This window comes from Rhinolophus ferrumequinum, chromosome 21, assembly GCF_004115265.2.
Source record: "Rhinolophus ferrumequinum isolate MPI-CBG mRhiFer1 chromosome 21, mRhiFer1_v1.p, whole genome shotgun sequence".
Classification (NCBI taxonomy): Eukaryota; Metazoa; Chordata; class Mammalia; order Chiroptera; family Rhinolophidae; genus Rhinolophus; species Rhinolophus ferrumequinum.
Window position 1 is genome coordinate 53,544,858 of NC_046304.1, and position 10,777 is coordinate 53,555,634.

The 10,777-nt window shown below is 60.0% G+C and overlaps 2 protein-coding genes across 6 annotated transcripts in view; one reads left to right on the forward strand and one right to left on the reverse strand.

The window, feature by feature from the left end:
* The window catches only part of CARD14 (caspase recruitment domain family member 14), a 29,480-nt gene extending 25,720 nt beyond the window's left edge, over positions 1-3,760 (forward strand). For all 5 annotated transcript variants that reach the window (XM_033090330.1, XM_033090329.1, XM_033090332.1 and 2 more), the window contains 3 exons: positions 871-992; positions 1,994-2,109; positions 2,340-3,760. In XM_033090330.1, coding sequence (XP_032946221.1) covers positions 871-992; positions 1,994-2,109; positions 2,340-2,547 — 446 coding nt within the window. In that variant the 3' untranslated portion in view covers positions 2,548-3,760. The remainder of the gene's footprint in view (positions 1-870; positions 993-1,993; positions 2,110-2,339) is intronic.
* Positions 3,758-10,777, reverse strand: SGSH (N-sulfoglucosamine sulfohydrolase). Its single transcript, XM_033090336.1, has 8 exons — positions 10,626-10,777; positions 9,360-9,520; positions 7,878-7,983; positions 7,469-7,619; positions 6,974-7,130; positions 6,533-6,614; positions 5,554-5,757; positions 3,758-4,789 (listed from the first exon to the last, which is right to left on the reverse strand). The coding sequence occupies exons 1-8, from the start codon at positions 10,720-10,722 to the stop codon at positions 4,230-4,232; spliced, it is 1,518 nt and encodes a 505-aa protein (XP_032946227.1). The 5' UTR covers positions 10,723-10,777; the 3' UTR covers positions 3,758-4,229.

Below are 10,777 nucleotides of genomic sequence, written 5' to 3' on the forward strand. Positions count from 1 at the left end.
AGGTGGCTCCGTGCTTGGGGAGCAGACTGAGGCGTCTGCGGGTGCTTTCGTTCATCCCCCCATCACTGATGGCTGCTGCAGAGGCGTTAGGTTACCTGCGACTTGAGCTGTCTGCAATCTGGGGGCACCTTGGGTGGGGAGGCCAGGCAGAGGCCATGTGCAGTCCTATCACGGTGGTCAGAACCCAGAGAAGCCAGTCCGGAAGAAAGGCGCATGGCGGGGTGGGGGAGCGGGGGAGCGGGGGTTCAGCAGGTTGTTTGAGGCGCTTCTCAACCTTGGCCCCATGACACTAGGGTGGGGCTGTCCTGTGCACTGTAGGTGTTCAGTAATATCCCTGGGCTCAACCCACTGCATGCCGGTAGCACACCCCCTACCCGCAGTGTGACAGCCAAAAATGCTCCCAGATGTTGCCAAGAGCCCCTTGGGGGCAAACTTGCCTTGATTATGAACCACTGATTTAAGAGCTGCAAGGGATTTCTAGGTGTAAGAAGTTAGATGTGTAAGTTTGGAGTGTGGGAAGTGATAGAGGAGAGGTTTATCACATCTGTCTGTCCATCCCTCCATCTACCCATCCTTCCAGCCTTTCCTTCCTTCCTTCCTTCCTTCCTTCCTTTCTTCCTTCCTTCCTTCCTTCCTTCCTTCCATCTCCCACATCCTGGCATTGACGGAGCTCCTGCTGTGTCAGGTTTAGGAAGAACATGCAGGGCACAGCTCCTCTGAGTGGGGAGGGCAGGGTCATGTCTGTAAAAAGGACCCTGAGGAGAACTTCCCCAGAGCTGGCGTGAGTCCCTGGGGTGGGGGTACAGCATGCAGCTTGCTCAGGGCCCCACTCAGTGGGTGTGTGACATCCCTGTCCACTGTCACCTTCAGAGTATTTGAGCCAGGAGGAGTACGATGCCTCCAGCCAGAGAGGGGACATCGTCCAGGAGAGGGAGGTGTCCGGCGGCCAGTACTGTGTGACCCGCCAAGCTGTTGAGTTCCTCATGGAAAAGGTAAGGCAGGGGCCAGAGCCTTCCTGGGCATTTGAGAACTCCATGTCAGAAGAGGGTGCTGGAATAAGGCAGGAAGGACTGCCCGTGACATCTGCGGGACACTTGTCACCCAGCTTGTTCTGGCTCAGTGTTCAGCAGGAACAGTGCGGAAAGACCAAGCCGTGTTTCCACCATGTAGGTTCCCTTTGACCTTAGGCGAGTCTCTTAACATCCTTGAAACTGTTTTCTCGATGCAGGAGATATTTAATACCATTTGTTCAGTGAATAAACAAAATGGAGATAACACTCCATGTTTTAAGGCTCAAACCAGTATATGAAAAGAAGCTGGCTGTGACCTAGACTGTTGCATGGCCACAAAGCGGCCGGGCCCAGCTGTGAGCCGGAGGCAGGATGTCCCATCTTCCCAAGCCCTCCCCACCCCCACGGGGTTGTAGGAGCCAGGCCACTGCTCAGGGCTGAGCCATTGCCGAGGCTCCCGCACGCCAGCTGGCAACTCCTAGACTTCCCAGGTGAAAAATCCAACCGATGGGAACTCTTCTTTTTATTACTATAATTATTTTTAATTGAGGTAACATTGGTTAATGTCACGTAAGTTTCATTATAATTGGACCTCTGGATACATTGTTGTGTGCTCACCACCAGGAGCCCAGCTTCCATCCATCCTGGACACCTCACCGCCTTTGCCTGGCGCGCCCCTCCCCCCAGCAACCACTGTTCTGTTCTCTGTCTCTAGGAGATACATTCATTGCTTTCTTTTCACATTCCACGTATGAGTGAAGTCTTTTCCCATCTGACTTACTTCACTCAGCACGATTCCCTCCAGGTGGATGGGAACGCAGGACTGCCGCAGGCGCCCTGGCACACACGGGGGCATCTGCGAACTCTCCCCTCGGCTCCTCTACTAACTCAGTCCCACCCGGAACCTGGCGCCGCTCCCGGGGGTGGGCTCCCTCGCTACCACAGGTTGAAGGTCTTGACCCACTCACCCCCCCACCCCCCAGAACACCCACGCCCTCCTGGATGTCCGCCTGGACAGCGTCCGCGCCCTGCACAGGATGGGCGCCTTCCCCATCATCGTCCACGTCGCTGTCAACGAGAAGGCAGCCAGGAAACTCAGGTAGGTGCGTCCTGGGCTGGCGCTAGAGCTGCCGCTGAGGCCCACGTGCCCCGGCACATGCGGGGTTTCTAGGAACTCACCCTGTGCCAGCCCCTGCAAGTGTCACACAGCTCTGGGACAGAGGTCCCGCTACCCTCCGGGAAGCAGCCCAGAGGCACCTGGAGGTTCCTGGGGGTGTCCATGGGGTGGGGGCTGCTCTCCTGAGCCTCGCCCACCGTCTGGCTCCGCAGGAAGGCCCTGCAGCGGCTGGGCACCTCCGAGGAGCAGCTCCTGGAGGCCAGCAGGCAGGAGGAGGGTGAGCTGGACAGAGCGCCCTGTCTGCACAGCAGCCTGGCCCCCGATGCCTGGAGTGACCTGGACACCCTGCTCAGCTGCGTCCGTTTCGCCATCGCGGACGAGCAGAAGAAGGTCGTGTGGACAGAGCTGAGGACCCGCTGACGCCCGAGTCCTCTCCCGGGGCTGTGGGGGCTTTTGCGTCCCTCTGAGCGTGGTCCTGTCCTTTGAGCCCAGGGCCTCGCAGGCACAGCTTTTGGGGAGCTCGCCATACAAGCCAGCTCTCGGGGCATGGGCTCCCCTCTCACTGGAGTCTGACCTGGATCCCTCTCTACGTGCAGGTCACAAATGGGCACTCAAACCATCTGCTCACTTTTCTGTGTAATCCATCCCCTCACCAGGGCTTGGCATGGTCTGAACTGGACACCCCGAGACCGTTCTGTAGTGGGGGTGTCTTCTGTGACCTCAGATGTCTCCAGGTAACCACCCATCTGACCTGATGGGCGCCTGCACTTTCCTTTTGCATTTCAGCATGTCAATGGCCGTCCCAAACCCACTGAGGCAGCGGCTGGCAGCCCTGGTGCCCCTCCCCCCATCACTGTACCCCTGCCCAGAGCAGAGGTACAAACCCACTTGTCACCTTGCCTAACTTTTCTCGGTTTCTCACGGCTAAGAGATGCTTTAGTGTAACTCGTTTATAGACTGTTTACCAATAAATATTGTCTCCAAGCGATGACAACAGTATTTTCAGGGGGTCTGTGGCTGGGCCGCCATGCCTGGCCCGAGGACCTGTGGGGTGTCCTGGAGAAGCTTCACATAGACGCCTCTGCACGCGCACCAGCTGGGCTTCTCCCAAGACCGAGACATGCCTTCTACCAGGGTGCCTCCCCCAGCCCCGTCTCTGGCCATCTTCACTCCACCGCCAGGGCTCAGGAGATTCGGGCATAGCTCAGGCGAGGACCCCCTGGTTTTGCCTCCCCCTAGAATGAATGTCATTTTGACAGTAGTGCCCCCGAATCTGAGTACCTTAGGAAGTTGTTCTAGAATTCAGGTTGGCGTTGTCATAAGCAAGTTCAGAAATAGACTCGGTACATTTTACTAAAATAAGCAGCTTTTGCAGTGCCCCGGCCTGTGGCTTTCCCCCCACGCCCCCAGGATGGAGTTGGTGCGGGAGGAAGGGCAGTGGGAACCCACCCACTCGAGGGAGGAAGTCCCCTTTCTGGCTTTTCCCAGACAGAGATTCTGCTCCCATGGCAGGCAGAGGCAGGGCGGGTCTGGAGCATTCCAGGAGCCGTGTCTGTTCCTCCAAACACAACGAACGCAGCCCGAGGATGGGGCAGCTTCATCCTTGGCGGTTCAAAAAGAAGCACGGGCTGTGCCCAACTCGTTACTCCGAGCTGGCCCGAATCGGTGGCCTAGTGGACTATTCCAAGGTTGCCTCAAGACCAGAGGCTGACAAAAGCCAGCTACTGTGTTCCCGCTCACCACCCAAGTGCACCTGGAAGCCCCATCTCCTCTTGGGGGAGGGGCATGGGAAGGAACATCTGTGGGTTCCGAAGAATGAAGAGGGTCTCAAGCCCTAGGTTGCAGCCCCTTCTATTCGCAGGTCCCCAGCCCAACCAGGAAACACTCCCTTCACCTGTCATGGGCTGGGGATCCCTGTGTCCCCAGGTCCTCTGGAATGCCTGTGCTGGGGCACAGGGCAGTGGTGTCCCCTACCATGGGTTGGGAGGCTGGGACACGCGCCCTGCACTGCCCTCCAGGCAGAGGCAGGAAGGACCCCAGCATCAGGAAGAGCCCTCAGATGGGACTTCGAGGAAGGGCTGTGGTCACTGCCCTGGGGGCTCTCACAGCTCGTTGTAGAGTGGCCGGCACTGGGGCCAGAGCTTCTCCTCCAGGACTCCGTCGGGAGCACACACCCAGGGGTCATGGGTGTCCCACTGCCACTTGGCCAGCTGAACCCGGAGCAGGTCCAGATCCTGGGCATAGCGCGGGTCGGCGGCCAGGTTCTGGGTCTCGTGGGGGTCCTGGCGCCGGTCATAGAGCTCCCAGCGCTCCCGGTAGTAGTAGTGATGGAGGTCCTTGTACCAGCCCGTGGGCTGGCCGGTCACGGTGCGATTCAGGAGGTCCTGGAAGGTGGGTGAGACGTAGAAGTCCTGGTCGATGGGGAAAGGCATCTTAAAGTGGAGGTTGTGCACGAGGCGGAGCTGCCGGTGGTGCACAGAGCGCATGGGGTAGGACATGGTGACCTCGTGGTGGCTCTGGCTGCCAAAGACGGTGGTCCACTGGGGTTCCGCCTCCAGCGCCGGCAGGAGGGACCGGCCCGTGAGCTGCACGGTCTTCGAGCCAAAGATGGCATAGCGGGGGTAGGGGATGGAGAACCAATCCAAGACGGTGGGCGTGAGGTCTGCAAAGGAACTGGTGTCAGCATGGCAGGCGCGCCGGGGCACCAGGTCCACGTGTGGAAGGCCTGAGTCCAAGCCACCCCGGAAAGCCGGTGGGCCACCTGCACAGCAAGTCACCAACAGGGAGGGGCTCCCATGGGCCAGCACCGCCCTGGCTGCCTCACCTCTCTGGGCCACCATGCCTGGAATGGGGCTCCAACGTGTGGCACTCAGGATCCTTCTAAAACCCTTTGGACCAGTGAGGGAGCCCGCATGTAGGAGGCTCATCTATTCACCCCCGGGGGCCAAAGGGAGACATGGGCCCCGAGCTGCAGGGGCCTAAGCGTGCTGCTGCCCTGATCCCTCGAGTGGGGTCCCGGGGGCTGCAGCCTCAGTATCACCTGGGGACTTGTCAGAGATGCAAATTCTCAGGCCCATCAGGCACTCTCGGGGGGCCGGGGGGGTATCCGGATGGTAACAAGTGCTCTGGGTGCTCCTGACACTTACCGGTGGGCTAGTGGGAAAGCAACCATCTGGAAGGTGGCAAGACCCAGGCTGGAGTCCTGGCTGCGTGCTTACAAGCGGCACGACCCTGGGCACCTTACTTCCCCTCTCTCTGAGCCTCGGTTTTGCACATGGAGAATGGGCAGTGGTGTCCCTCCCTCACCCAGGTGGTGTGGGAACCGCACAGGGTAGTGGGTACTGAGCAGTCTGGAGGTGGTGGCCCTACTGTATTTCCACTTTCGCGAACCCCCCCCTTCCCCATGAGACGCAGAGCCGGCCATACCTAGGAGGCTCACGTAGGCCTCGCTGACCTGGCCCCAGCGCTGTGGGTGCTCTGGGGACGACACCAACAAGGGCTCAGCAGTGCCCGGCCAGTACAGGTTGGTCCTGCCACTGGGGAAGGGGATCCCGTTGTCCGAAGTGAAGATCACCAGGGTGTCGTTCAGGACGCCCGCCCCACGCAGTTCCTGGAGTACAAGTCCAATCCCTGTGGGGTGGGTGGGGGGAGCGGAGCTCAGCCACAGAGGGGTGTGGACACACGGGAACGCTGCCGGACCCTGCACCCTCCTGTCTTAAATCACCTCGCCCATCCTCGCCACCAGCCCAGGCCTCTCAGCCAACACTCCGCCCGGTGCCCCATCCTGGAGGAGGCCTCCGCCTGAGCCTCCCCTCCAGGGAACCAGCTGTCCCTCGTCACCCCCGTGCAGCTGCCAGCTGCCATACGCCGGCTTCTGTTTTCTGGTCTCCTGTCTGCCCGTGAACTAACAGCGTCAGTCCTGACACAGGCCAGAGACAGGATTCCCTCTACGCCTGCCCCTTCCCAAGTTACTGGGAACTAACGGCACCGGCAGAGAAAAGATAAAGGCACCAGCCTCTTGTGGTCGGCTGAATGGTGGTCCCCCCAAAAGATATGTCCACCTGGGACCAGTGAATGTGAGCTTATGTGGAAAGGGGGGGGGCTTTGCAGATGTGATTGTCACTGATCTCAAGATGAAATCATCCCGACGTACCCAGGTGGACCCTAAATCCAATGACAAGAAGAGGATAAACGGCGACACAGAAGGCCACGTGACCTCAGAGGCAGAGGATGCAGTGATGCAGCCATGAGCCCAAGAACACCTGGGGCCACCAGGAGCTGGAAGAGGTGACGAAGGACTGTCCCCTAGAGGCTCAGAGTGAACATGGCCCTGACAATACTGTTCTGGCCCAGGATGGGGACCCAAGCTGTGGCACACCCCACCGCTGGGGCTCCTGGAACCCACCTTGGTCCATCCGGCCAATGGTGGTGTACTGAGCAGCCAGGTCGGCTCGGGCTGCTGGAGTGTCAGGAACGAAGTAAGGCACCTGGGGGGCAGGGGGCGGCAAGTCCAAGTTAGAGCAGGTAGGCTAGGGGGACAGGTAGCCAGCCCTTGAACCCGGGGAGATGGGGTGCCAGCCTTCCTCCCAGGGCCTGAAATCATCTTCCTTCCTGTGAATGCATTAGCCCCAAATTCTGCATACGTTATTCCAGGTCTTTGAGCTTGTCTCTGCAGGCCCCACAGATGGGACCTGGCTCCGATGAGTCAGAGGGTCTCTTCTTACTAGGTCACACACGTGGGTGGGACCAGGACTTCGGCCCACAGGAGGGCGCAGCTCCACAAATTTACAAGGCAGAGGAAGAAGGGTGGGCGGGCGTCTTGGGAACATGGGAGGGGCCCTCCTACCAGCACATCCTGGGGGTCATAGGTCTGGGGGGTCCAGTCTGGGATCCGCCCCATGCCGCGCTCCCCGTTGCCAAACTTCTCACAGAAGGTCCCGTACTGGGGCTGGGAGTGTCCACAGCGGTGGGGATCATGGAAGGCGACATAGAGGAAGAAGGGCCTGTACCGGAGCAGGGGCTTGAATGCTGAGGCCAGCCGGCTGACACACCCCCTGGCTGCCTACCCTGGAAGCCCCGTTCTTCTGGAAGGAACACGCCTCTGGGCTTTGCCTACTCCCCTAGCACTGAAAAGTCTCCTGCCATTCTCACGGCCTCCGTTTCCCCATGTCCCCTCTTGCCCTGACCAGATTAACTTGAGTCTCTGGAACCTTCTCATCCACCCCCACTCCACCACCTGGCAATTCCAAGAATCCCAAATCAAGACTCTGGGATGTGCGTCCAGGTCGCAGGTCTGGCCATGGGAGGGCGGGGAGGGGAGGGGCAGGGGTCCTCCTCCCACCTGTCATCCTGAGTCTGCAGGAATTTCCGGACCAGCAGCTTAATCCAAGTGATGTTCCGTCCCACCTGAAGGACAGAGCCATTCTCCTCTGTGTACGCGAAGTCAAATGGGTACACAGTCTCCGGCCCCACGTGCTTCTTCCCAATGATGCCTGGAGGTGGGAGAGAGGACTGTCCAGGGCCCCTTCCGTCTCCCACACCCTCTGCTCCCTTCTCGGCCCCCCAAGCCCTGCGCCCTGCTCTGGCCTCTACATAGGCAGCCAGGGTCCTTGTTCTCAGGCACCAGCCAGGAGGCCAAGGTCCTTGGGGGCAAGTGCTCAGAGCAGGCGACGCAGGGCTGAGGGTGACTCAGGACACGCCGCCGGCCTGTCCTCCCCTCAGTCCCCACCCCATGGCGCCAAGCCCCTCACCTGTGCGAACGCCCGCCTGGCCCAAAAGCAACGGCAGACTCTGCACCCGGTCAAAGGAGCTGAAATGGTGGACATCCTGGTGCAGGCCGTACATCCCGTTCTGATGCTGAGGGCAGAGAGGCCGTGAGGGGCTCTCCTCCGTGAGAGGCCGGACGGCGGGAGCCACTGGGCGGGGGCTGCTCCCGCCCTTCCCACGCTCAGCACCCCCGCCCTTCTGGGACCCGATTCAGGCGTGACCAGGGTGGCCGGCGCCCAGGGAGATCATCTCGGCTTCTCAGTTCTCACCACAGGTCCCTCCCGTGGGACGTCAGCAGGAGACAACATTAGGGGGGCTTTTATTTTCCTCCTTTTGCTTTTCTGTACTGTCCAAATGTTCTATTATGAGCACACATCTTAACGTGAAAAAGATAGCAGCAGGCCTCTTTTTACTAACTCGCCTCCTCATAGTGTAGAAGAAACAGTAACAATTTCAGTAACAACTGGGTGTTACAAGCTCAAACTAGAAACATGTGAGGGGAGGAGGCAAGGCCCTCTTTGTGCTGCGGCCACTGCGGGGCGGTTCCGATAAACCTTTCAGGAAGTGTCTGTGCCCAGGCCACAGGCCCCTCTTATGGGCCTCTCGGGTGGGGACATCACCATCAGGTAACGTCACGAGATAATATATTCAGAGTAAGTGCCCGCACTCACACACAGGTCCACAGCGACACTATTCACAACAGCCAAGGCAGATGCACCCCAGTGTCCCTGACAGGTGACGGATAGACGAAATGTGCTATGTCCAGACCGGGGAGTATGCCTCAGCCTTGAAAAGGAATGAAGTACGGACACATGCCATAGCATGACCTTGGGGACATAATGCCAAGTGAAATCCGCCAGTCACAAAAGGACATATCCCGTATGATTCTGCATCTGTGAGGTAGAGTAACCAAATTCGGAGAGTAGGACGGTGGGTGCCAGGGGCTGGGGGAGCAGGAGGGGGAGTGGTTAATGGGCACAGCTTCAGTTTGGGACGATGAGAACGTTCCGGAGATGGATGGGGGTGAGGGTGACACAACACTGAGTGTGCTTCGTGCCGGTAAATTTCATGTGTGTATTTCTTAGCACAATAAAAACAGAATAAGTGCCTTAAATGGCAGCTCCATCGTCATGTGAGCTCCTGGGACAGTGTCATGACGGGCAAGTGCGTGCCAGGCACCTTGTCACGTGCCGTACACATAAAGTATAACCGGCCAATCCCATAATAATCCCACGAATGAGGTACTCCTATGACCCCTTATCACAGGTGACGAGCCTGAGGTGCCCAAAGGTAAGTGTTTTGCTCATGGTCACTCAGAGCAGTGGGCAGGGCTCACGTGTAGTCGGGTAGTTGGAGCCCCTAGGCCGGCTGGGAGCGGGCCAGGGAAGATGGGCACATCCCCAGGAGAGACCAGGGAGGGGGTTCTCCCCCTGCCGTGCCCTGCTCCTGCCTCTCGCCGCCCTCACCTGGGGCAGTCCCGTGAGGAGGCTGGCGCGGCTGGGAGAGCAGCTGCTGACAGAGGTGAAGGCATTGCGGAAGATCAGGCTGCGGGAGGCCAAGGCGTCCAGGTGTGGGGTGGCAATGGCACTGTTGTTGTAGGCACCACTCTCAAAGCCTCCGTCATCAGCTGAGGAAGGCAGAAACACAGAGAACACAGCGGGCTGGGCTCAGGAGCCATGTGTGGGCGGGGGGACCTGGCTACTGCCGCAGTGGCCTGGGCCAGTGCCACCCAGGCAGGTGTGCTACCCGGGAGGGCATGATGGCCAGGTGGGCTGGGTGGGCATGAGATTTGGCAGGCGTGATACCCGAGTGGGAATGCGACCAGGCACATATGAAACCCAGGCGAGCCTATTAGCAGGCAGGCTTGATAATTTGGGGGGCAGGGTACCCAGGCAGGCTTGATATGTGGGTGGTCATGTTAACCGGCAGGTGTGACTGGGCAGTGCTGGGCTCCGCAGACAATGCACAGGGATGTGGGTCCACGGGCAGCGTGCCTGGGAGCGGGGACATTGATGGGTGCTATCACTCTACAGTGGAGACTCTATGTTACAATTAGCTGAAGGGCTGGCCAGAGACCACAAAGTTAATCAGGAACACAGTCCATGGCACAGGGCCAAACCTCAAGAGAGGAAACAACCAGGTTGCCTGTGACAGTCTGGCTGGTCACTCAAGCGGGAAGTCTTGTGAGCAACATGGTGCTGGAGGAACTTGGGGTTTCTGGGAGGGGCTGGGGTTGGGGAAGAGAGCAGGGAGGTAGTGGGGGGAAGGAGAGCAGACCCACAGAGCTCTGGGGGACTGAAAAACCTATGGGGAGGATATGAGAGCCCCAGGGCACTCTGGCTGGCCTCTGGGGACGGAGGCACCAGCCCCCCTTTCCTGGCTGATCCCGTCCGGGATCTGTGGACCCGAGTTTTGGAAAGCGCCCGGCCTTCCGAGTTGGGGGCCCGCAGGGTTAGCCCTGGGGCACTGGCACGCAAGAGGGTTCGGGGTCAGAGCCTGCTGCAGGAGTGGGTGCTGAATGGTGGAGCCCAACCCGCAGTCCCCAGATGGGCGAGACTGCCCTGCCTCCCTCTGCAAGGAGCTGCCAAAGAAGAGTCTGGGGGCAGCGGTGAGAGGACACCGGGGGGCTTCAGGGCTGGGGTCAACACTGACCGCCGCTGGGGCGGGGCGACAACAGGCGGCCGTGAAGAGTGATGCCCGGGGTGGCGGCGGGTCGGCGGGGACGCACTCACCGAGGATCAGCAGCACGTTCCGGGGGCGCGCCCGGTGCGCGCGGCACAGCCCCAGGGCGAGCAGCAGCGCCCAGCAGCCCAGCGCCCGGCGGCGCATGGCGGAGGCTGTGGGCCCGGCCCGGGCGGCGGTCACGTGAGCAGCAGGCCCCGCC